Raw genomic sequence first — 27,131 nt, forward strand, 5'->3', positions numbered from 1 at the left:
TGGCACGCATACATAATACAGCATCTTTTCGCCACATTCAGTCTGAGAGAATATCCTTCCACATCAGGGCCATAACGCAAGGCAGGAGCAATTTCTAAAGCTGGTAATTAGGAAAAGTTCATAAACCTAAGAATTCAGCTTAGGCTGAAGTTTGAAAACATGAAAGATGGAAAGAATCTAAAGAATGAACAGCTAAAAATGGAGAGGATTTAAGATGAGAAGATAAAATCACACAAACTGAAATATTCAAGAATGTATTCTGAGCTCCTGTGGCATACATTTTGTTGGCAGTCCTTTTGATTTATCAGTAACAGAAAAAAGCTTTCTATCAGCTATCTATCACAGAATTACCAGCTGGGTTATTTACTTGCTGAAGTCAATTTTTACTCATATTTGGAGCCAAGTGTTTTGGATCCCGACAGTACAATAGGGATGTGTTCAAAAAGGTCTCAGTGAAATCAGTGTTCAATGCAGCTGAGGTTTACAGCTTCCATGCATGAGACCTACGGAAGCGTTATCACTTTGAAACAGAGGCAGACAGGTCTTTACATGCAGCACACATTCATACCAAAGATGAAAAACATTAGACTTCAAAAAGCCTCCAAACTCCCTCACACAAACCATCCTAACAACCTCAGGCAGCTTTCATCCATTCAGAACAATCAGTGTAAAAATAATCTGCACATACGACCAAACTAATATCAAATGATCTTTTTATGCTTTCATGTAGGATGTTAGATTAGTAGATGCAACTTGTGTTATACTGTCATATCAGTATTAATAGGTATTTACTTAGATAAACATTTAGGTATTTATATAAAGAAATTACAATCAAAGCAATCTGATTTTAATGCAACTGTCAGCCAGGATGTCAGTTTAACAATGACAGGTGTGGTATTTGGGTGAGATGCGAATCGGACAAATGCCAATGTTGTCTGACTCTAATGATATAATCGCAGTTTATCTCAGCAATGCAGTTGAGCTTAATTAGTTCAAGGAGTCAATCAGAAAAACTGATCAATCAAAGCTGAACAGTTTGGTTTCTGAAACAGAAAGGAAGGATTACAAGGCTAATTTTTGAGTTATATAACAATAATTTATTATCCTTTTTCCTCATGTAGCACACCTAAAACACATAGACCTGGCTACAAAGTTTTACACATCAAAAAGAGACTAAAAACGTGACAGCAAGATTACTCAAGGTGTCTCTTCACAACCTGTGGTAGAAAAATGAGCCTCTATACAAGGCACAATGAGAGTGGTAGAAACTCCATGTTTTTAGCGCTTGACTGAGATACAGACTGGGTCATTTGGCATTATAAAGATGGAATAAGATAACTTATTAGACTCAAAAATATAAATAATGTTTATACAGAACAGTACAAAAATCGTACGTATTGTATACAATACCATTAAAATGGTAACATCGTGCGGTATGTCAAACGACTCTTGTAAACCCATTAAACTGCAATGAAGACCTTTACCCATGAAGATCTCAATAAGAACAGTTACAGTTATTTACATTTCAGATTTAAAAGATGTAATGGCAGCAAAAGCCGATATTCAAGTACTGTATTTTATATCGCATGAAAACTTGCCATTTATAAAATACAAATGCAAATGCATGGAAAGAAACACTACATTAAATCACAATGTAGTGTGTAAAATCCTATTAAAACTGTCTTTTATACATTCTAGTACGAAAACACAGCGAGGTCTGTAACGGTAGTGTCAACGTATCAAAAGAGTTTTTGAACATTCACATTTCTTGAAGTCTCGAGTTTAGTTGAAATGAGTTTTCACAAAGTAGTACTCAGTTTCACAAAACATGAAAAATATCTGCATCTTCACCTTTATAAAATGGCCACTTGGAATGAGGCAAATACCGAGACTGCCTAGGGAAGTGTTTCTCAACCCATCCTGGGTGCCCCCCAACACTACACATTTTGTGTCTCCCTAATCAAACACACCTGATTCAACTCATGAGCTCATTAGAAGAAACTCTAGGACCTGTAATGGGTGTGTCATATAGGGAGACATACAAAATGTGCAGTGCTAGGGGACGCTCCAGGATCAGGGTTAATAAACACTGGCCTAGGGTCATGGTTTTCACTAAACCGTGGTGACTGAAAGGAAGGCGTTGTGAACTTTGGTGCCCTCGGGTGCTCGTGCTCCATGGCTCATAAGCTCTTGAATAGTCATCCAGTTGTCAAGGATCTTCTTGTTTCGTTTCTTCAGCATCTTCTTATGGCTGAGCTCCAGGATGCTGACCTCTCCGCTTGCCGTCCCCATGGTCTCCCTGAGGCACTCAAGCCGGCTCCTTTGCATGAACTCCCTTCTGCGCCGCTGTTCTCTGGCCCGTGCTAGCTGCTGCTTGCGTTCTTCTTTACTCCAATATCGTCCCATCTTCAGCTCGCTGACTGCGTCATCATCTGTAGTCATCCCACCGCTGCGTTCCTCCCGGATCCGTAAGGCTCGTTCACGCAGGATGCGATCTCGTGCGGGTCGACGTGCCACGTACCTGGTTCCATCTGCTCGCACTTTGACCTTCCATTCAAGTCGGCCAGGTGGTGAGGGTCCAGGCCGTCCACGGAGGCTAAGGAGGCTAAGCTGGCTCTGGGAGTACTCCAGGGAGGAAGAGGAATGTTGTTGTAGGAGCTGTAGGTAACTCTGGTAGTGTCGTGTGCTGGGAGGCTGAGTCGTTGCGGTGTTGCTGTGGTAGGGCGAATGGTAGTGCCGAGCGGTTGCAACCCTATTCCGGTTTCTTTCTTTCTCACAGCGCTCATCATCTGCTGGAAGTGCTGGGTCTGATTCTGAGGGGTTGCTGGGGCTTTGCTCCAAGCTGCTGGAGAACGCCTGGCTTGGTCCTTGTGAACCAGGACTGGTGATGGGCGTCTGCAAGGGTGGTGTGGAGCTGGTGTATGTATGGGCACGACTGCAAGTAGGGCTACTTTGGCTGGGTAAAGACAAGATGGGACTACTGTAGGGACTCTGCAAGTGTTGAGTACTCCGAAGGTTCCTCTGATTGGTCAGGTGGACTCGACGTTGTAGTGAGTGATCTGGTGAACCTTCAGTTCCCAGTGGAGTTGAGCGGGAACTTTCGGCTGTATTGTAGGCACTAGAGCTGTCTTTATCTCTGAGCTTCTCACTTTGTAGTCTCTCAGGATGCTCGTTGATATCTGCAAGCTTGCCACGACGCAGTCGACTTTCCTTATCCGTTCGAGGAGAGTCGTGCTTGCTCCTGCGCAGCTGGTGTGCTTGCATGATGCTCTGGCACTCGCGTTCAATGCTGCGCAGCTCTTCGTTGAGCATGTGCAGCTCCCGCGCCACTCCACTTCCACCCTGCTCCGTCAGGCTGCACTCAATAGTACTGCTTCGCCTGTAGACCAACCCGCATTCTCCACTGTTACGGAACTGGCATTTGAGCTCCAGGAGTTGCTGGAAATGGTCACACTCCACTCCATTCTCACTCAACCTGCCCTCCTGACCCTTCTCCTGCCTGGTTAAGCTAACGGTGTCCATAGGAACCAAATGCGAGCCTGCTTCCCACCTGTCCCGAAGTTGTTTTTGAGTCCGTGTTTGGGGACGAGAGAGCAATTCGTGTTCAGAGCTGTCCTCAAAGCTGCATTTAACTCCACTGTCCTTTTCAAGAATGGTAGAGGAACATGTTGCTGTATCTGTACTTGCTGAGGCATCTTCATGTCTTTTAGACTGCAAAACAGGAACAGGCACAGGCCCTTAATGCCATTATATCAAGGCTTGGTTCTAAGGAAGTTTTGGTAAGTATGGTCACACTTACCCGCTTTACGCAACCTGCTGTTTGAAGAATTCCCTCCTTTTTCTGCTCTTCTAAAATCTCCATCTTCAGCTCCTCCAGGAAATCTTGATGGTCCTCATCAAGCCAGCTCCCATCCATCTAAAAGAGAAGATCCCAATAGGGTTCACAACTTCTGGACTAAGCAAGGGTTCCAGGTCTGGCATGCACTTACTAGTAGATGCCATAGTAAATTACATAACAGCAAAAAGCATATTTTCCATTTGTTGGCCAAGAATGGGTATGAATTCAGGTGGAATACATATTCTTGCAAGCGACATAAGAGTCAAAAATATCTTATTTTTCTTCGGCAGATATTTTACTGTCGGCAGTGGCTATTTACACTAAGTGGGGCAGTCATGGCCTAATGCAGGGGTGTCCAAACTTGGTCCTGGAGGGCCGGTGTCCTGCAGAGCTTCAACTTGCCTCAACACACTTGCTCAAGGGTCTCACTTCCATCATGGTATTGAGGGTGGAACATATAACACTGTATATTCACTCCCCCCCACCTACAATCCCTGCCGGTACCAAGAGTCGAACCTGCAACCATTAGGCCAGTGGTGTCCAAACTCGGTCCTCTGTGTCCTGCTTTAGCTAGGTGTACTGCTTTTACCTAATTTAGCTCCAACCCTAATTAAACACACCTGAACCTAATCAAGCTCTTACTAGGCATACTAAAAACTTCCCGGCAGGTGTGTTGAGGCAAGTTGGAGCTAAACTCTGCAGGACACCAGCCTTCCAGGACAGAGTTTGGGCACCCCTGGGTTAGAAAGTCGGACTTCTAACCCAAAGGTTGCAGATTCGAGTCTCAGGTCTGGCAGGAATTGTTGGTGGGGGGGAGTGAATAACCAGTGCTCTCTTCCACCTTCAATAGCACAACTGAGGTGAGACCCTTGGCACTGAGGTGAGACCCCGGGCACCACAATATGGCTGCTTACTGCTCCAGGTGTGTGTTCACAGGGTGTGTGTGAGCACTTGGAAGGGTTAAATGCAGCAGGTCATCATACTTGGCCAAACATCACTTCATACTAAGTGCAAATAGCGATAGGTGCTATTTACACTACGTAAACATAAAAGTATTTTCTTTGCAATAATATTAGATGCTATTTATACTACTTAGTGCAAGTGTAGATGTTTGCACCTCAGTATTCTGGTACATTATAAAACAGCATGTCATAATAACGTATCGAGTGTAGATGTTCGTTTTAAATTCAAATTATTAAATGGATGCTGCCTCATTGGGACAATAAAGCCCTCCCTATACCCGTGAGGCACTTTATTTTCCACTTTTTGATTATTTCATTCATTTTATTGAAAACAAATGCCTTTCCAATCTGATATGTGATGTGAAAAGGGAGAAGAACGAGTTCGGCAAAAGGCGGATTCGAACTCGGTCCATCACTTAAAAAAAATTAAATCAATACAACTTACCACGTATCCCACTAGAGCTGTTGTTTAACATGCATCTTTTTTATGTTGTCTAGCCCAACTACAAATTGGTGGGTGAAGTTAATGTAAATAGCCTTTACCAACAAGGGAGGCTACAAGTGTAAATAGACACTCTGTTTACTATTTATATTGTCTTTTAGGAGGGCTCTTAAAAGCATTATGCGGACTGCCATTGACATTAAAGCTCAACATAGTCACTAGTGAAGGGGTTTGGGACCAACCAATTTGAATTTTACTGACATCATTTTCTTGTGGCTCTAAAGAAATTCCATGGCATTTATGGCTCAGCTGATTGGCTCACAAAAACATTTGAATTAAAAATCCACACAAACTGAACTGTGGCACTATTGTGAGTTAAAACTGGCTCCCAGTCTTACCTGTCCTTCAGGTCTGGTGACAAGTAACACTATGGATCTAGAATTTTCATTTGAGAGGAGAGCGACAGCATCTTCCCTGTTCTGCACGTCATGACCATTTATCTGGAAGAAACATGGACACAGAGAGACAATTACATACACACAAAGATAATGACAGAGTGTCAGGATTTTCATACCGGAAGCACACTTCATCAGTGACAGAAGTGGAGCAAAATTGCATTTCCTCACCCACCCCAAAACTAGGCCCCCCTTCTGAGATAACAACCTCCAGTCAATTATGCATTTACTGGAGGAGAGACTTTGCATCGATTACTAAGACTGCCGACCGGGCTGCAGGAGCCACAGCATTTATAAAAAGCTGTTGTGGCGGTACACGCCCAGACACACAATTAAGCAGCCTTTGACAGGTGCCGTTCATCTTTTCTTCTATAGAGTAATGGCACTGTCAAAAGAAGATAATAGGGGTGGAGAGAGTGAGACAGACGTGCACTCAACCACTGTATTCATCTCCCTCACTGTTACATCCACAGATGCCTTGTGTCCTTTGTATCCCGCTCTTTCTTTATCTTCTTTTGCTCATAAATTCTCCAAACCTTTAACCCTACTGTCACCACTGAATGTCACACCAACTTGGTCTACATTTTGCAAAAGCAGAGCCATTTAAGATTGATATTTAAGTGCAATTTATCAGTTTATTTACCAGCAGTTTACTTTGGACATTCACACACACAGCACTATACAGTAGGAAGTCGTTATATTCTCCTTATTAAATTTGAAATACAATATACAAAATTGTGAATGAGCATGTGTAAATGTGTGTAACAAAATGAAACGTTTCCCACCTGTAAAATTCTGTCTCCCTCTCTGATGCGTCCATCCCTTGCAGCTATGCTGTTGAGCTCGACCTATCAACAGCACAACAAACATGGCATCAATATGTAAATTGTCATAATTCATCTCAACACACCAGCAATTCCCTGACTTATCACAAAAAGAATTCATTATTGCAATAGGTTAATTTGCATATCTGTTCTAAAATGAGAAAAATCAATTCCTTTCAGACTATTTACAAAAGATAGCAATATAACGCGCTCATATAATATAGAATGATTGAATACTGCACAGAATATATAAAGGACGTGGGGATGTTTTTCTTGTTTCCCCCATATGCTAATTAAAATAGTCTTTAAGAAATGAAATATAAAAATCGAAGCTGGTTAACTTTTCTTCCTGAAATGAAGGTCTTACACATCATGCTGATAGAAGAAGGAGAAAACATCATTGCAGTACAGTGACGAGCATTATACGCATAAATGCATTTTTAATGACTAATATTTGCATAACGTACTTTCCCTCCCAACAGACACGTATTAATAGAACATTTCTGTAGGTTGTTTATGATACATTTTCTGGAGATGATACAAGAAAGAATAGCAGTTCTCCATGTTTGATGTCAGGTGCTCCGCATTTACATATCTCTGAGCGAGAAATGGTGTAAGAACAGGCAATATCTGTACACTAAGGTAGAAGTCTTTCTGTCGAAACGCAGTCCCTGTTGTTTTCCTTTAGTGTGTCAAGTAGGTGAGAGATAAAAAAAGAGCCATTTTACACTCCATGGCAGACAAGAGGGGAGCCATTGCTTGCTAATTAAAATCGGCAATTAAAACACTGCAAAAGAACTGTCTGTATGCAGAATAATTTTCCAAACTTGACTTGCTCTCTTCATGCTTGGCTCAGTCCTGGTAGACTTTCGTCTGCCATCTGAACTTTGGAAAACAAGAAAAATGTTCCATATTAAACACGTTTCGTTTCAGGCGAAGGAATACAGTGATGTGGAACAATGAGAATGGATCAAACTGAGCTTTTATCTTTTAATTACTTTTCAGAAAATTTAAATTGCCGTTAAAAAGGGTTTGGTCTGATTAATTTGATTGCATGCATCAAATTTGATGCTCAGTGCCACATCTTACAGGTGTAAACACAGATCACTAAATTACCATTCTTCGCTCTAAATGCATTTTTCAGTTCATTTTCAGGAGATTTTTGTCTGTAAATTGAACTGCTGCATTAAAAACTACAAAATAGATATTGTCACATTTCTTCGTTTTCCACACATGGTTTGTGAAAGGCGATGATTGACCTGTAGAAAATGTTGGACTTGAACAGCGTGAACTATTTTATACTGTCCATCCATCACCAGTTTTACAACGCTGTTGCTAAAATAAAATAACATAAAATAAAATAAAATAAAATAAATTGAAATAAATATGTTAAAATGATGACTACAGTTTTACAATTACAAAAGAAAAAAAATTACAACTATCCAACGGTAACAGAGAGTAAGACCACATCTGGCTGTTAAAAGGCAGATTTTTTTCAGCAATAAACTTCAAAATAAAATAAAATAAAATAAAATAAAATAAAATAAAATAAAATAAAATAAAATAAAATAAAATAAAATAAAATAAAATAAAATAAAATAAAATAAAATAAAATAAAATAGAGCACAGTTCTACAATTACAAAAAAAATTACAGCTGTCCAACAGTAATAAAGAGTATGACCCAGCTTTTCCTGGCTGTTAAAAGCCTGATTTTTTTAGCAATAAACTTCAAAGTAAAAATAAAATAAAATAAAATAAAATAAATATGTTGAAATGATGACTATGGTTTTACAATTACAAAAGAAAAAAAAATTAAATTAAATAAAAACTACCCAATGGTAACAGAGAGTAAGACCACATCTGGCTGTTAAAAGCCAGATTTTTTTCAGCAATAAACTTAAAAAAATTAAAAAATAAAAATTTAAAAATTTAAAAATTTAAAAATTTAAAAATTTAAAAATATAAAAATTTAAAAAAAATAAAAAAAATAAAATAAAATAAAATAAAATAAAATAAAATTAATTAAAACAAAACAAAACAAAATAAATAAATAATTTAATTAAATTAAATAATGACCACAGTTTTACAATTACAAAAAAAATTACAGCTATCCAACAGTAATAAAGAGTAAGACCCAGCTTTTCCTGGCTGTTAAAAGCCTGATTTCTTTTAGCAATAAACTTCAAAGTAAAAATAAAATAAAATAAAATAAAATAAAATAAATATGTTGAAATGATGACTATGGTTTTACAATTACAAAAGAAAAAAAAATTAAATTAAATAAAAACTACCCAATGGTAACAGAGAGTAAGACCACATCTGGCTGTTAAAAGCCAGATTTTTTTCAGCAATAAACTTAAAAAAATAAAAATAAAAAAATAAAACAAAATAAATTAAATTAAATTAAATTAAATTAAATTAAATTAAATTAAATTAAATAAAATAAAATTAAATTAAATTAATTAAAACAAAACAAAACAAAACAAAATAAATAAATAATTAAATTAAATTAAATAATGACCACAGTTTTACAATTACAAAAAAATTACAGCTATCCAACAGTAATAAAGAGTAAGACCCAGCTTTTCCTGGCTGATAAAAGCCTGATTTTTTTTACCAATAAACTTCAAAATAAAATAAAATAAAATAAAAATAAATAATTAAAACAAAACAAAACAAAACAAAAAAAATAAATTAAAATTAAATTAAATTAAATAATGACCACAGTTTTACAATTACAAAAAAATTACAGCTATCCAACAGTAATAAAGAGTAAGACCCAGCTTTTCTTGGCTGTTAAAAGCCTGATTTTGTTTAGCAATAAACTTCAAAGTAAAAATAAATTACAGCTACCCACCTGACCAACAAAAATTCCTGTATCTTCCTCATCATCCGTGCGGTAGCAGAGAGTAAGACCCAGCTTCTCCTGGCTGTTCATTCGACAGAGCTCAATCTCCTGTAACACACATAAAAATCCAGACATATTAAAACACATGAGTCATCCATACATCACATTCATTCAATTCAAACCTAACATAACATATAGCTTCCTGTTCCTTTTGTATTTCAAGGAGTAGACATCCAGTATGAACAGAAACAAGCATCTACAAGCTCAGTGATACTCAAACCTCAATTACTCTCATGCTCATTTTCAAGGCATTTATTTTCTTTTGAACTCTGGTTTGGTTGATGCTTCTAAGTTTCTAACCTCAACAACCATTGCATTGTTTTAGAGTAAAGTCTTCTTAAACATTTGGCTTTACATAAGACTGAAAAGAATGAGCAGCAATGGTTCCTTCGCCTACAAAGAACATCAAACGTGTCCTGCAAAAAGACGCGCCCCCCTGAAATATGATATAATCAAGCAGGCAGAGGGGGTTATATGTCAAGACTGAAGCCTGGCGCAAGTGACAGGACTGCATCTGAGAGACATTCATCTGTCAAAGGAGGGCAGTTAGCCACAGCTCAACATTCAGTCGGCCTCAGTTCAGTCAAGCAGAACGGCTCATTTATCGGTCGACGGTCCTGACCGAGCCCTAGCGTCATACATCAAGCACTCCGCCCTCAACATTAACCAGATTTACCACCTCGACTATATGAGGTTTTCTCTTTTCTTCCACGAAACACATACACTGAAGTGTCTAGTGTCCTTATTTGGTAAATAATTTCTAAAAATGAGTTCGCAACATGTTCCCGGCCACGCCTGAGGTGTGATAAAAATAGGCTAACTCTCGTATTTCAGCTGAATCTGGGTTACTGTCAGTCCGCACAATGGATGCAATTCATCACCAGTAGCTTTAATGCGGCTTCATATTGATCTGCTCGAGAAGCTCAGCGATACTTCATATTTTCTGCAAGTCTATTGTTCAGACCACGAGCTCATCAAAAAGGATCAACCGACCTGCCGAGCAAAGTAATCCACACAATCTCTCTTAAACTACTGCAGCTGCAGATGGAACTGGCAAATCACAGTGATAATTTTACAGATCATAGTATTAATCCAGGATATGTGCCATATTCGGAGCTAAAGTGGCTTGTGATGGACAGACTGAAGTTATCTCGCATGGGAGAGGCTCATCCGGGCATAAAGCAATGCAGGAGCCGTGGAGGACAGTGCTTATAAATCTCCCCCATAGTGATTTACTATGAAAATACGCCACTAATTCGCTAATAGAAAAACTATTACCGTACATAATTGAAGAAAAATGTTCGAAAATCTCACTCTTTTGAAGAAACATCTGTTGGCAAGCTGTTTATGCACCTACAAACAATTATTACAAATAATAATAATGATTCATTACACATATGCATTTGTTTTTCAAAATGAGTTTGAGACCCAGTAGGAAAGAACATTAATGTCACTAAAATAAAACTAATTACACCTCAGTGGAGTCTCATCTGCCCCCGTTTATTAGTCAAAGGAATAATGGCGTTGTTTGAGGGTCCTCCATCTGCAACATGCTACTTTGAATCATTAATAGCGAAGGAAAATGCCTTTTTGAAACTCTTGGTTTTGAAGTTCGCACAATTAAATGAAGCCAGTACGTGATCTGTACGAATATTTAATTCGGATAATTTAATTGAAATAATACATAAATAATTACCGTATAATGTTATGTAGTAATAAAACAGATAAGGAAGAATTCATGTTTTCATGTTATGCATGTTTTATGCATGTTTATGCATGTATTCTTTTTGGATAAAAAGAAATATGCTAACTGAATATGGTAAATTATGTGAAGCATGCAATAAAAATAGCTGCATTTATTAAAATCTATTTATTTCCAAAATTAAAATAAAACTGAACATTATTAAATGTGCATATATATATATATATATATTTTATAATAATATAATTTATATATAGATTGCATATGTTAGCATGTTATTAGCATGCATTTAATACAACTAAGACTCTTATTGTTTAACCGTAAAACTTTCTATTAACATTTCTGTTATTTATTTATTTTATGTTATTTTATTTTATTTTAGATAAAAAATAATACAAAACAGGAAGTATCCATGCTTATTTATGTATGTCTATCCGTTCCTTCTGGATTAAAAAAAATATATGTGAAACATGCAATAAAAATAGCTGCATTTTATAAAATAAATTAAAATGGTTTCATAAATTACTTTTTTTTTTTTTTTTTGCTTGTAAACAATATGCATTTAATGCAATTGAAACTCTTATTTTTTAAACCATAAAACTTTCTGTTAACATTTCTGTTTTTTATTTATTTATTTATGATAAAAATATTACACAATTTATAAGGAAGGCAAATTGAATATTGAAAATATTGAATATTTTATTAAATTGAATATTTAATAAATCATTATTATCATTTTTTTTTGCTTTTAAACCACATGCATTAACCATAAAACTTTAACATTTTTTTACCATAAAACTTTAACATTACCATTTCTCTTATTTATTTATTTATTTATTTAAAAAAACATAATACAAAATAGATAAGGAAGTATCAATGTTTATGTGTTCCTTTTGTATTAAAAAAAGCAAACTGAATATTGTAAAATGTAAAGAATGCAATAAAAATAGTTGCATTTATTAAAATAAATTAAAATGGTTTAATAAATTATTACAATGTTTTTGCTTTTAAACAACATGCATTAGCATGCATTGCATTGTATTGATTTATCAGAGTCCCGTGCATTTGAGATGCACGTAAAGTCAGGTGTAAATGGGTGGTTATCAGGTGACCCCAGAAGGATGTTAGCCACCAGGTGTATATACACATTACTATTCAAATGATTTCAGAAAGCATTTTACTTACCTCACACTCGAATTCAAGTGCCCTGTCCACCTCCGCCTGAGTGCTGGCCACATATTCTGGACAATCAAAATATTCATGCTCCATAGTCTGAATAGAATGACAACTAGAGAAAGAGAGAAAGAGAAATTGTATGCATTAGACTAGTTTTATGCCTGATATTTTATTCACAGAACTATAGACAGACCCTGAAGCCATGCGTTACACTCCACAAAAGATAACAGATTCTGTTTGTAGTCTTGGGACGCATGTAATTACAAACAATACTCATTAATCTGTTAACACATCAAGCTAGGGTACAACTGCAAATGCACTGTTCCAAGATCCTAGTCAATCTGTGCAAAGCACACACACACACACACACACACACAAATGAGCTGAATCTTTGATTTTCCTTATACTTGTAGCCAGACAAACAGATTAGCATAAATAAATCCAAACAAAGCACATGCACATAAGGAGATAAATAATCAGATGTGGCCTATCATCCCTAGACATGTGCCTTATTGGACAAACTGAAGCAGTTGGAAAGCTGTAAAAGGGTATAAAACATCAAGAGAAAGCTCTGTGCCAGCATGTTTGATATTTTAGCACTCCATTAGGTTTTAATCACCCTGTATACTACTCATTACAGGAAATGGATAAGGGAAGCCACTACAATAATTACACATAGGCCCTGGCGTGACTTTTATGACGGCAGTGGGGGATATTTCATGGGGGGGAAGGGGGAAACGGCTGCTGCCTGGAGATGAAGAAATTCTTGACAATAACATACGCTGGTGGGACAACATTAGTATGCACTCGGATGGTAAAGAGACACTCAGAAGGTAGCACTTGTTTTACAAAAAACAAAACAAAAAATACAATTAATTAATTATAATGTAAATACATTAAATAAATATAAACTAACATATACTAGTGCTGTCAAATCCATTAATCGCATCCAAAATTAAAGTTTGTGTTTACACAGTTATGTGTGTGTCGGAAAGGCACGGGAAAGAAATAACTCATTCTACGGAGCCACTAAAAGGACATGTTACATTACAGTACATAAAATTTCACTTACCACATAAACAGAGTAGGGAGACATGACTGATAGGACATTTGTGAATGATTTGCAGATACTGACAAACATCTAATCTTGTAAAATATGTGGTAAGTACTGCCACTCCGTAGTATACACTGAGTACGTGTGATTGCGAATCTTGAAAGTGAAAGTAAAAAGCGAGCTTGCATTCAAAATTGATTTTACTGCCCCGCATATTTATACATGCATGTGTGTATTTAGATATACATATAAATATACACAGTACACACACACATACTGTGTAAACACAAACTTTTATTTTTGCAGTTAATTGCTATTTGTTGGCTATTCGCACTTTTGCTTCAAGTTAATATTTCTTAATGTAGATGTAATTTTTTTATTTATTTATTCTACATAAGTACAAAACAAACAAATAAATAAATGTTTTTTTAAAAAAATCTAATTTTGACATTTATTACATTTATTCAAAATAATTACACAAACTATCATTTTAATAAAAAATAAACAAATAACCAACCAAAAAAGCAACTAAATATACAGACTTATTATAAACAAAAAAATGTATATATAAATTAATAAATGAGTAAATGAAGGAATGAACAAACGAACAAACAAATAAACACACACACACACACACACACACACATACACACATATATATATATATATATATATATATATATATATATACTTAAATATATTTATGGGTGTATTTATATATACATATAAATACACAGTACACACATATTATGTAAACACAAACTTTTATTTTGGATGCAATTAAATGCGATTAACCGATTTGAGAGAGAGATACACATACAAAATAATCATAAATAATAAATAAGTTAATTAAACTTCCAATACATTTGCAATTACATTTATATTTACAGAATTGTATTTAGTTCATTTAAATTTTTATTTAATTATGTTTTATTTAATTAACATTACCCAATTCAAATACTACTGCTAATAATTAGTTCTGGGCTATGATTAATTGCATCCAAAAAAACATTTTGTGTACATAATATATGTGTGTGTACTGTGTATATTTATTATGTATATATAAGTACACACACAGACATGTATATATTTAAGAAAAATATGTTGTTTATATATTAAATATATTTATATATAATATAAATTATATGAATAGAAATATATGCATGTAAAAATATAATGTATGTGTGTGTCTTTATATACACATAATAAATATACACAGTACACACACACATATTATGTACACAAAAACTTTTATTTAGGTAGTACTACTAATAATGTTATTGTAATCAAAAATATATATTGTATAATAACGACAAATACACAGTACAATAAACTTTACAGTAAGAGGATTATGTCTAAATCTAATTAAGCCTAAATGTAATTAACAGTTCTGGCAGCATACTGTATGTACCTGTCCGACAGCAGGAAGGGGCAGATGTCTGGCACAGGTGGGGTGGTGGGTCTCATCTTAGCCAGAGCCATGATGTGCTCAAAGGTAATGTCCGTCTGAGTGCACACGTCCACCACACACACTTCCTGTAAGCTGTTCTGGTTCCGGGCCGAGGGGCCCCGCCTCAACACCTGCACCACGATGGGATCCTTCCGCATGGCCTCCACCGTTCCCTCATGTCCAGACTTGGAAAATTCACGCCCATTCACCTAATCAGAAGAGGAAACTAAATTGTAAATATCAGTAGAATTCAAACCACACAGATACACACACAATTGCTTTTTTAATTATTGGCATAAAAATGTTTAGAATAACGATTTCAAAACACTTTCATACTCTTAAGCACGCTTGCGCACTTCTGAAGTATAGATTTCATAAGAGACCAAACACTGTGCGTAATCATAGTGACATCTGACATGTTGCACCTGACACCTGTCAAAGCCGCCCCATCAGAATTCACTCACCCGCATCAGCAGGTTCACTGCCAGACCAATTAAACGAGCTTGTTATAAACTCAGGCTTTCAACCATTTATTTAAGACAGAATCATACCCGAGGGAACACGCAAACCCTATTACCTTTATGCTGCAGGTTTGTGAAAAAACTGACAGGTCAATACCCCAGTGCTGAAAATATTTTCGTGATTAGTCCTCAAAGTGTAAACTTATTTTACTGGTCCACAAACACACAGAAACAGTAAACCCAACAAAAAGCAATGCAATTCAATGAAAAATAAAATAAAATAAAATAAAATAAAACTTATTTTACTGGTCCACAAACACACAGAAACAGTAAACCCAACAAAAAGCAATGCAATTCAATGAAAAATAAAATAAAATAAAACTTATTTTACTGGTCCACAAACACACAGAAACGGTAAACGACACACAATGAAATGCAATGAAATTAAGTGAAATGAAATAAAATATGCAGTAATATAAAAAGTAATACACAGAAACCCAACAAAAATCAATGAAAATGCAATGCAATGCAATGCAATGAAATGAAAGGAAAATGCAGTAATATAAAAAAAATATTTCAACAAAGAGTCACACTGAGTGTATTTTCAATGCACATTAATTCATGCTTATTGTCTCATTGTGGCTTTCAACATATATAAATAAGTGACAGGTCAATTCCCCAGTGCAAAAAAATATTTTAATGATTAGTCCTCAAAGTGTAAACTTATTTTTCTGGCCATCAAAATAAAATAAAATATAAAAAAATAAAATAAAATAAAATAAAATTCAAAGAGTCACACAGAGTGCATTTTCAATACACATTAATTCAAGCTTATTGTGTCATGGTGATTTTCAACATATAGGTGAATTTATTAGCTAATGCTGAAAAAACTAGGTCACATTGTCCATACTGAGACTTCAAGGTAGGAGCTCCTTTACACATGATTTATTCTACACTGAGCAGTTTTCCTTCAGCTATGTGGTTCCTGTGAGGCAGAACTGGAAATCAGCCTAATTACATAGGACTTCCTTAAGATTTCATACCTCATTTCACATTTCTTGTGAATGCCATCAACAAAGAGTGGCCTTTAGATCTTTTCCATCTATTTTCTTTTGTTTTGGGGGCCGCGCTTAGCATTCTGCGCCTCGGGCTGTCAGGTACAACTGCTGTTGAACGACCTCAACATTCGACACTACATGACAGGGACCTTTGCTCCCAGACATTCATCAAGTCATATTCGCGTCCTGCAATGTTCCTTACAGGAAGACTGAAGAGCAAGGGATCATCGGGCTAGTTGCGTCTCACCAGATGGGCCAATTAATCCAGCGGTAACTAGGGAACAGTCAAAATATGCACACAGAGATGGAGACTCTCTACCTGCTGAGTCTCGTCTTCTGAGCTGGCTGGGGTCATCTGTGCAGCAAGCTCAACAGATGCGATCCTCAGCGCTGAGAATAATGCTTGTGTCTGGTTGAAACTAGTTCAGTTTATTTAGACACAACAGAAGCTAAAGGTCTGGTGATGAAATAAAGGAAACTAAAACTTACACCCACAAAAAATATGTCAGCATGATGGTTAAGGCAAAATGGGAACAAATAGGAATGAAGCTATTGCTTCACTCTTAGAATACAGTAATTGATATCAAGCATATGGCTGTACATTTGTGGTCAACGATGGAGATTTACATGCCTCTGCTTATTTTCTTTATTTTTACAGTTAGATTTCCTTTTAACATCATGCATCTAATGATCTAATGAGTTCATTTGTTAACTTAAATTTAATTGTTAAAAACATTAAATTTTTTCATTGATAAATAATTTAATAATGCTTTTAAAGATGTTATGAAAATAAGGTTATTAGTAATAAATATGTAATAATACATGTATTATTAAATATATAAAATATAACACAATAAATAATAAAAATGCAAAACCTTTTTACATTTAGATGGCCTTTAACAACATGCAACTCTAATAATTAATTAACACTATTAAAGATTATATAAAAGTAATACATTATGTAGTAATCCATTTAAAATAAAAATACATACAATATAATAAATAATAAAAATACATAATATTAAATACATAAATATTATATAATAAATTATAAAATGCAAAACATTTTTACATTTAGATGACCTTTAACATACAACTCTAGTCATTTAATAACACTATTAAAAATTATATAAATGTAAATATAATAGTAACAAATATATATAGTACATTTCAAGTAAAAAAGTTATAAAATAAATAATAAAATGCAAAAATAATTCATTTATATGACCTTTAACAACATGCAACTGTAATAATTTAACACTATTAAAGATTATATCATCTAAATATAACAGTAATACATATATGTTACATAAATATTATAAAATAAATAATAAAAATACAAAACATTTTTAAATGCAAAACATTTTTACCTTTGCCAAATATATGACATTTTTTTATATAATTTATAATATATTAATAAATTGTTACATTTGCTGATTGAATTCTCGAAACTCCTCGAATTTAATAACACTATTAAAGATTATATCAAACTAAATATAATAGTAATAAACATACATAATAATACATATAATATTTCATTAATAATAATAATAATAATAAATATATAAAGTAAATAAAATATTAAAATAAATATACATTTTACTGTTCATTATACATTATTCATTAAGTGTGAAATAAATAAATAAATATTTTATTTTATACAAAATAGTATAGATTTTGGTGTCATTTTCTAACATTAGTTAATGTATTAACTAACATGAACGAACAATGAACAATGAATTTATCACAGTATATATTAATCTATGTTAATCTTAGTTAATAAAAATACAGTTATTGTTAGTTTATGTTAGTTCACAGTGCATTAAGTAATGTTAACAAACACAACGTGATTTTTATCAGTATATTAGTAAATGCTGGAATTAACACTGACTACGATTAACAAATGCTGTAGAAGTATTGTTCATTCTTAGTTCATGTTATCTAATAAACCTTATTGTAAAGTACTACTTAGATTTTTAATATTTACCATGACATGACAATAATTATAGGCTTACAATCAATAACTAAGCCACTCAAATATCTGTATTGAATCACTAGACTTTAATAAATGAAACTAAAAATAGGCATTGCGTGGTTGATTTTCAAGGTTGACAACTTGTTTTATGCCCATAACATTTGTTACTTCCTAAGAAAGTGGATTAAAGTCAATGAATAGCCACCAGTAGAGAAACAGCCCATTGATTTCTATAGATTTAGATCTTGTCTAAAAGATCAGTGGGTGAAGAAACTCTGAAGTTCACGTTGGTTAACGTTGATCCAGAGCGATATGAATTTAAAGGTCATTAACGTCAATGAAATGTGGCCGCCGCACACCAACAAAGCTTCTCCAACCCACCTCCACATTCCACCTCAATACACGACTCGGAAAAGGTCATGTGCCACCTGGATAACAAGGTCTGAAGCTGGAACGTAGTGCAGTCACCTCAGACCCGTCATATTGATTTCAGACTTACAATACCAGCTCTGCCTCAAGAGGACCACGTAGTACATCTGAATGCTAAAGTGGAGAGTACAATGTGTGTGCGCGTTGTCAGAGCTGTCATATTTGGGTCAGTTCTCGTCAGGTGACACATATCTACAGGCTTGTTTATTTTCTCCAAGCTGAATGATTTTGCACAGGTGAGATAAGCACAAAGAAGTGATAAGACTGCATGTGTGTATGTGTATATGTGTGTGTGTGTGTGTGTTTAAACACATGTGGCATGTGAGATAAGAATTGGATGAGAACCTCTTGGCCAAACGGCGGAAAATACAACAGCTACAGGTAAACGCACACACAAACAGCATTACGTCAACACAAGTTGTTAAAAAAACTGACAAAGGAGCTAAACGTCGATGAAAGACGTCGGTCTATAGTCTTTTATATGGCACATTTGTAGGAAAGTCACACTTTGAGTTTCTCAACACTGTGAATCCAAAAGGAATAAAGGCATGAGAGCATAACATAGTGAAATCCCACCTGGGAAGTGTCAAGCAATCAGAAAGGATTCTTTAGGGTATTATGTTTGAGCAAAAACACAATATCTGACACACAATCCCATTCACAATGCCAAAAACATCTCATCTTATAGACAATGCAATCATCCATCGACAATGGCTGACAGACAGGGGCGACACTAGGATTTTCATTTTAGGGGGGCTCAGCCCCTAATAAGGATATAATAACAAAAATTATATATATATATAAACAAAAAATGTTTGACTAATAGGGGTGGTATACTATACTTATTGCAATATTCCACTGTATTGTATAGATAGGTATAACATTTGATTACTGAATAAGCCAAATACAAGTCTTTCTGATCTCACACACACACACACACACACCTGTTTACTGTACAATACAAAATTTTACTGTTTGCATTTCTAGTGCAAGCCTCTTTCCTTAGCTGATGTATGCAAACCTCTTTGCCACATGCACTAGACACTATTGAAAGTTAAATTTTCAAATGAAAATGGGACGGGACATTTTATAAAGTATGCGTTTATGTGCTTAATTTTCGCTGGAGGAAACAGTTGTGCTGTGATGAGGGGTGAACACAGCGAATCTTTTATACCCCATGATCTTTTATATACTGTATTTAAACTGCACATATGCAGATATTATAACAGTCTATTGATAAACACAGACCTCGTCCTTCGTTTTTCGCTCTGCGCCACAGCAGTCTGCGAATTGAAGAACACGCTGAAAGAAAGACGGGAGGAGCCGTTTGAAGTCTGCCGCAATTTTCATTCGAAATATAAAGGGGGGCTGAGTAGTCAGTTTAGCCCCCCTAAAAAATGGCCTACCGACACCCATGCTGACAGACATTACATGTTGAACCGGCATCCCTGGTGATGGTAGGTATGTTTTGATGCTGGAATGCTGGTTAGGTAGGTTTTGATGCTGGTTTAAGATGGTTTTGAACCAGCAAAGGACCAGCATAAACCAGCTAAGGACCAGCATAAACCAGCAAAGGACCAGCTTAAACCAGCATCAAAACCTGCCTAACCTGCTGGTCCTTAGCTGGTTTATGCTGGTCCTTTGCTGGTTCATGCTGGTCCTTGACCAGCAACATGACCAGCAAAAACCAGCTTAAACCAGCATCAAAACATACCTACCAGCATATGCTGTTTTTTTCACCAGGGATAAGGGAATAAATTGGAGATGTGAGGAAAAAATATATTTCATTACTTTCTCTCGCAATTATATAGTTGGGTAATTATACTGTATATAAATTGTGGGCATCAAGGAGCCGCTATTAATATGCGGGACGTTGAAATCGCTTTTGAATTAACGCTAGCTTCACTTGCATTTTCACTTTGGATATTCGCGATCACCGGTACTATTAGATGTTTGTCAGTGGTGCTCAGAATCTGCAAATCATTTGCCATTGTCCTATCAATCATATCTTCTTACTCTGTTTATGCGGTAAGTGAAAGTTTATGTACTGTAATGTAACAGGTTAACGCTAGCAAGCGGCTAACCAAGTTCTTTTGGTGACTCCGTAGATGCCTTTCTGAATACGGTTTCACACTTCGGGCAACCGTAATTTTTATATTGAGTAGACGGCGAAAGGCTCAGTCAGCCATCTATTCACTGCAGGTGCTCAATGGCAACGGCACATGGAAGACTAATCGAAAAGGAAAGACTCAAAAAACTGAATTTAGCATATTAGTGCCCAGACTCTTTCTCTGCACAGCTGTAGGAGTCTATAAAACTCCCGTCGACAGGCGTCGTCTCGCTGCGGAAGAGAAACCACATAGATTGTGTCACAGTCTGCTATTATTCAAATTCATTTTCTTCATTAGATTTTACTCGGAGACTGATAACTAACTCGCCGTGTCGTTAACTATTCAGATATTCAAAAAGAGACTATTAACTATTTGCATATGCTATTTTCCATGTCGTCTCTGCACTGATTAATCAACGTGGCAAGAAATTAATGAGAGGCAATTAGTCCCCCAACGAAACGCATGGCTGAGGGAGAGAGGAGGAGAAAGAAAAGTGCAAGGACTTTCTGTATAAGAGAAATTTGGTGCAAATTACTTTCAATGTGTGGCAGCAAAAGGAGTTTTGTCTCATTACAAGTAGAATCCAAGCATACTAAACAGATTGCAAACAAATAAGCAAATTAAGCAGATTAGTCATGATAATAACTTGGGGTAATTAATTAAAACCAGACTCTATGGCACACACCCACATTATCCTCCATTATGAAATTTAACAATTATAAGTTTGACAAACCTTAAACTGAAGCAACATTTTTTTAAATTAAACTGCCTCTTTTTTTTTTTAAATTAAAACAGGGATTATCAAAATTCTTAAATGTAAATATTTGTAATATTTACCAATACTGAAACCTTATTTAATATTTAAATATTATTTAAATACTGAATACAGTATTTAAATATGCTACAATAACTATTTATCCAATTACATTCAGTGCTATTTTTGTAGTATTTATATACTATTATTTTTTTTAATATTTAGCTTTTTTGTTTTCATTTTAATTTTAGTTTACGTTTTAATATATATTTTTTTAATTTTTAAAACATTTTTTTTAATAAACAAACACAATATTTATAAATGCTAAAAGGTTTAGGGTTTAACAATTTTGTTTTTGCCTTTTTTATCTTTTTCTAAAGATAAATATTATTTAAATAACAAATACAGTATTTAAAAATTATAAAATAATTGTTTATCCATCCTGACACTTAGTGTTATTTTGGTATATTATTATTATTATTATTTTTTTTTTACTATTTTGCTTTTTCCTTTTAATTTTATTTTAAGTTTTAATAATTTTGTTATTTGCCTCTTTAATCTTTTTCTAAAATGCTTAAATAACTGTTGCCATTTAGTGCTATTTTAGTATTATTTACTGTATATACTATTATTTGTTTAATATTTTGCTTTTTTTATTGTCGTTTTAATTTTAGTTTACGTTTTTAGTTTCGATTTTTATTTTAAAGATTCCAATTTGATTTAACACATTTTTATTTTAGTTTTAGTTTTATTAATTTTAGTACTTCAATATAAACTTTCAGTTAGTTGGCAAGCCAACATTTCTAATATGCATTTAAGTTTCACATCAAATATGTAAATTACCAAAAATGTTTTAATAGTTGTATAATAGTCGCCTGATTGCAGGCGAGGAGAGTTTTCAAGGAAACCTGTTTGAAAACAGTTATTTTTTAAAACTGCTATTTCAACCTAATGCTAATACAAACTTCACCTAAATTATTCTAAACCTAATTATACTACAGAAATAAGATGTAACACCTAGAAAGGCACAAGCATCTGCAAGTACAAGCCTTCCCCCACCTTGTCCTTTTTTAACACACATATCACATACACAGTATTCAGTGATTACACAGCATCACCATAGAGATTCAACCGTCTCCACTGCCATTGCTTATGCGTGTGCTTGTGCGTTAAATTAAAATTCCTCTTTAGGGACAAAGAATTACTCCTCAAAGAGGTTTTCGGTGGCAATATGCCACTGACTTATTCTGTGGGAATCAGGCAGTGGGAGTTTGACTACACAACACAACGCTGGCAGAGTTCACCCTGCAGGCAAATGTCTACCTTTCACAACATAATTAAATTCTCCATTAGCACCAACCTCGGCTTGATCCTCCAAGCGGTATAAATACCTCTCATTCTTCTCTATTTTCAGGTACAAAAATAAATAATGCATTCGAAATAACAGGCACATATATCACAGAGAGCAGTGTATGTCTAACTAATGAGTCCTTCAGCAGGACCCAGCCAAGGATGACATGGGTTATGACAAACTGCGTCAACAAAACGTTTATTTAGTCTCAATGCCTCACTACAATAACCCGACGCAAGCAGTCTCAATATGTACAATCACACCGCATGCTGTCATAGAGTGCTGAATCCAGACACCGGGAATTGTTTTTCCATTACAGTCTACAGGAGTGAGAATAAATGAAATATTCTCAGAATGAGAACTGATTTTTGACAGGGTTGTGTCTCTTTGTCCACCTCGCCTGCTCTATTTCCAGGTCTTGAACGAAACGGGCTCAACATGTTGGGGCTTGTTGCTCTTTCTGGTCAGTGTCGGATTGCATTAGGGTTTCTCTGGCACTAGAAATTGCAAAAGAAATTACTTCAGATAGGTTTCACAAAAACTTCCCCCGAATCGTGAGTCTGTATGCGTTATACAGAGCCACATAGGGACATGGTTAGTCTCTTGCTAGCAGTAGCCTGCTACATTACAGTACATAAAATTTGACTTACCACATAAACAGAGTAAGGAGAGATGACTGACAGGATGATGGCAAATGATTTGCAGATCCTAAGCACCACTGACATCTAATCTTGTAAAATGTGTGGTAAGTACTGCCGCTCTGTTGTAAACAGAGTATGTGTGATTGCGAATCTTGAAAGTGAAAGTAAAAAAGCGATGCCCGCAATTTATATACAGTATAATTACCTAACAACATAATAGCGAGAGAAAGCACAGAAACACTTTTTCCTTTCATCTCGTATTTATTCCACTGCTAGCATGCTACTTTTACTACCTTTCCCATGTATCTTTATGGCAAAAATGCTGGTCTGCAGTTTCAAATTCAGCAAATGTTTTGAAAGAAAGCATTTTAACACTGAAAAATTACACACTTCAGCTTTAAATCTACCAACCTTCAAAACCACTGATCCTTATTGAAGCAAAAAAACTGGACCAAGGTCTGAATTTAGCTATTGGTTGTGCTGTGCTGTGAGTTCACTTCAAGGTTCAGCAATAAATGTCATGGTAAAAATGCTGTGGAACAAGCCGACATTAATCATAACCATCACCACAATAGAACAAGGCTATGCAATACAACAATAAAAGCAGAGAAGACCTGAGGTTCAGGGTTAAACCTGCCTTTTTTGTACAAGCTGACTCTCACTTGACCTAATGCTGAAAACTACTGATTGCTCCTGAAGGGCATTGAACCTGGTGTCTCAACCTTAAAATGCCTCAGGAATCAGTCAAGCGAGCCATGGAGAGTTATGGGTACTGCAGTCAGGCTGAGAGAGAGAGAGCGGGAAAGACAGATCTGAGGGTGATTTGTGGTTTCAGTGGGTATGCTTCATTATTTCAGCTGATTTCGCTGGTAGGAGTGTCCCACCATGCCTTACTAATGACTTTTAATGAAGGACTCTTCTCTAGAGAGACTCTGTTCCAAAGCTTAGTGAGCTGCCTTTCAAGGTAGGATATTAACAGTCATATAACCTCATAAATGACTGCTTTGGAATGTTCTAGAAGATTTCAGGATTTCTCTCCATATAGTGGACTTTTATGGTAACCGCGAGTTTGAATTTCCAAAATGCAGTTTAAATGCAACCTTAAATGCGAAGATGACGACGAAGGGTCTTATCTAGCAAAAAGATCGGTTATTTTCTAAAAAAAAAAACATTTTATATGTTTTTTAACCTTAAATGCTCGTCTTGTCTAGCTCTGTGATGCACATGCGTAGTCTGTGTAATCCGGGTCAAAACAGTTAGGGTAGGTCGATAAACTCCCATCTCATTTTCAACTCCAACTTCAAAATTGTCCTGCATCGTGCAGAAATACCAACCCAGTGTTTAAACAGGTAAAACAGCAATGTAGTCATATATACCTAGGATGGCTTGGATGGGTAAGTAAATCATGGGGTAAATTTAATTTAACCTCTTTAAGAAAGAAGTAAACAGAAGATGACTGAATGCAACAAAGAAAAACAAATGGATGTAGTGTTCTAGTAAGGAGTCTAATGTACAGTAGTGGCTTATCTTCCACTGTGAGCTTCATTCATGTGTCTCCCTTTCAGACTGACTCTAATAGATGCAGTGTGTCCGGTGCCAGGGGCTTATTGTCTGGTACTTCCTCCTACACACATTACACACAGATTAACCTTACATCTGCCATCATTACAGACAGGAACAGCACAAACAATAGCCATATGAATAGACAAACACACACTAAGTACCAAGTACCAATATTTCTAAATTAAATCAAGGGAGCTGTACAGTAACTGCTTTATAATCCAATGCATTTGAGTTCAAGAGGAGGTCAGAGCTTGTACAAATTACTTTCACACAGTTTCACAACGCATAAAGTACATTTCTGAGTTACACACAAAAATAAAAATTTTGTCATTAACTACTTACTCTCATGTCATTTCAAACCCGCATGACTTTCATTTATCTTCAGAACACAAATTAAGATATTTTTGATGAAATCCGAGAGCTTTCGGATCCTGCATGGATACCAACGCAACTACCATGTTCAAAGCCCAGAAAGGTAGTAAGGACATCATTAAAATAGCCCATATCTCAATTTGTGTTCTGAAGATGAACAAAGGTCTTACAGGTTTGAAACGACATGAGGATGGGTAAGTCAGAATTTTCATTTTTGGATGAACCATCCCTTTAATATGCTAAATAACTTGAGCGAGGTCTAGTTGTCAGCATCGTTGAAGTACACGTCAACATGACAGAATTACTCCTGTTGATGTACTTTTCCACCATAAAAATCACAGAAAGTGGTGTTGCACACTTGCATGCCAATCCAAACACATTTCTAGACAAAAACACACAAATCAAGGTCCATATTATTGTGTGAAAATCTTTTGTTCTGCATCCCACGTCTGTGGATCCAAAGCCTGATGAATGTGTCTGGCAATAGCGCGTGGGCTGGCACGGGTCGGTCATGCTCTGCGTGTAGCTAATTCACCACTACAGGTGTGGCACATGGCGGCCGCCACCACACGTCCAAAACAGACATCTGCTCGGCATCAAATCTGAAGCCTAATATCACGATTAATCAAATACGAAAACCTGCACCGTCTGAGTAAAACCAGGTACGCTGTGTGAGTACTTCAATGTGTGAACGACAGATTTAAATCAAATTATAACAGCCCTTTAATGAGCTACCAGCCGTGAGATTTTCTCTCTCTCTCTCTCTCTCTCTGAATGCGTGCGTAATTCCCAGCTCTTCCTGTTACACGCCAATTAGCATTATTCCTCATGTGTGGAGTCGGATTCCGCTAGGTGGATAGAAAAAATAACACACGCCTTCACACCTGAACAGTCTTCAAGAGCACGTCAGATGTGTGTGAACGGACATCTAAACACACGCTTGCTTAAAGACAGTCTCTGACTCAAACAGCCCCTAATGCACATCATACTGGGTTGTTTTGCAGTGCAATTTAGCTCCATTCAGCCTGTCGGCAGTCAGTCAGCACCCGCTTTTGCAGTTGCTCAACGGATGACTTCAAGTATGAATTGGGCATAATTGGCTAATCAGAAATAGACATAGAAGAATTTGAATGAGCAGATAAAATGAAAATATTTTTCATAGGAAAGGACAAGGATAGGGGACACACTTGTGACTCCATTAATTCAATATTTATCAGTGCAGAATATATAATATAATATAATGCATACTTTAATATATACCTTAATGTGCCAACCTTAATAGTTGTTTACGAAAGCAAACAATAGGACACAAAACTGCTAATTTCCCGGAAAAGATCTGCTCTAAGACTTGAACCCTACTGATGTTTCAGAGAGCAGATCTGGTTACAGAGTGGAGACTCCACGGTGTGCCCCACAGATGGGCCGCTTGATACTTAATCCGCAAACGGACCGCGCAGGAGACCTCAGAGAGCTGCTAATGACTTTTCAAGCACGCTAGAAACCCAACTCAAGTTTGATAGTGTCACAGTATCGAATGAACACACAGAACCTTTCCAAGACGCACACGTTCGGACTCAATGAGCGAAAAGGCCTGAGTGACAAGC

At 35.8% G+C, this 27,131-nt stretch overlaps 1 protein-coding gene across 1 annotated transcript in view; it reads right to left on the reverse strand.

Annotated features, from left to right (window-relative positions):
- Nucleotides 1–1,092: 1,092 nt before the first annotated feature.
- Nucleotides 1,093–27,131, reverse strand: part of pdzrn4 (PDZ domain containing ring finger 4) — a 35,958-nt gene continuing 9,919 nt past the window's right edge. The window contains exons 2-8 of the mRNA XM_051107036.1: nt 14,774–15,021; nt 12,318–12,420; nt 9,380–9,478; nt 6,483–6,545; nt 5,641–5,742; nt 3,800–3,916; nt 1,093–3,711 (exon numbers count right to left, since the gene is read on the reverse strand). Of these exons, the coding sequence (XP_050962993.1) occupies nt 2,113–3,711; nt 3,800–3,916; nt 5,641–5,742; nt 6,483–6,545; nt 9,380–9,478; nt 12,318–12,420; nt 14,774–15,021 (2,331 nt within the window). The 3' untranslated portion in view covers nt 1,093–2,112. The remainder of the gene's footprint in view (nt 3,712–3,799; nt 3,917–5,640; nt 5,743–6,482; nt 6,546–9,379; nt 9,479–12,317; nt 12,421–14,773; nt 15,022–27,131) is intronic.

This window comes from Labeo rohita, chromosome 4 (genome assembly GCF_022985175.1).
Source record: "Labeo rohita strain BAU-BD-2019 chromosome 4, IGBB_LRoh.1.0, whole genome shotgun sequence".
NCBI lineage: Eukaryota > Metazoa > Chordata > Actinopteri > Cypriniformes > Cyprinidae > Labeo > Labeo rohita.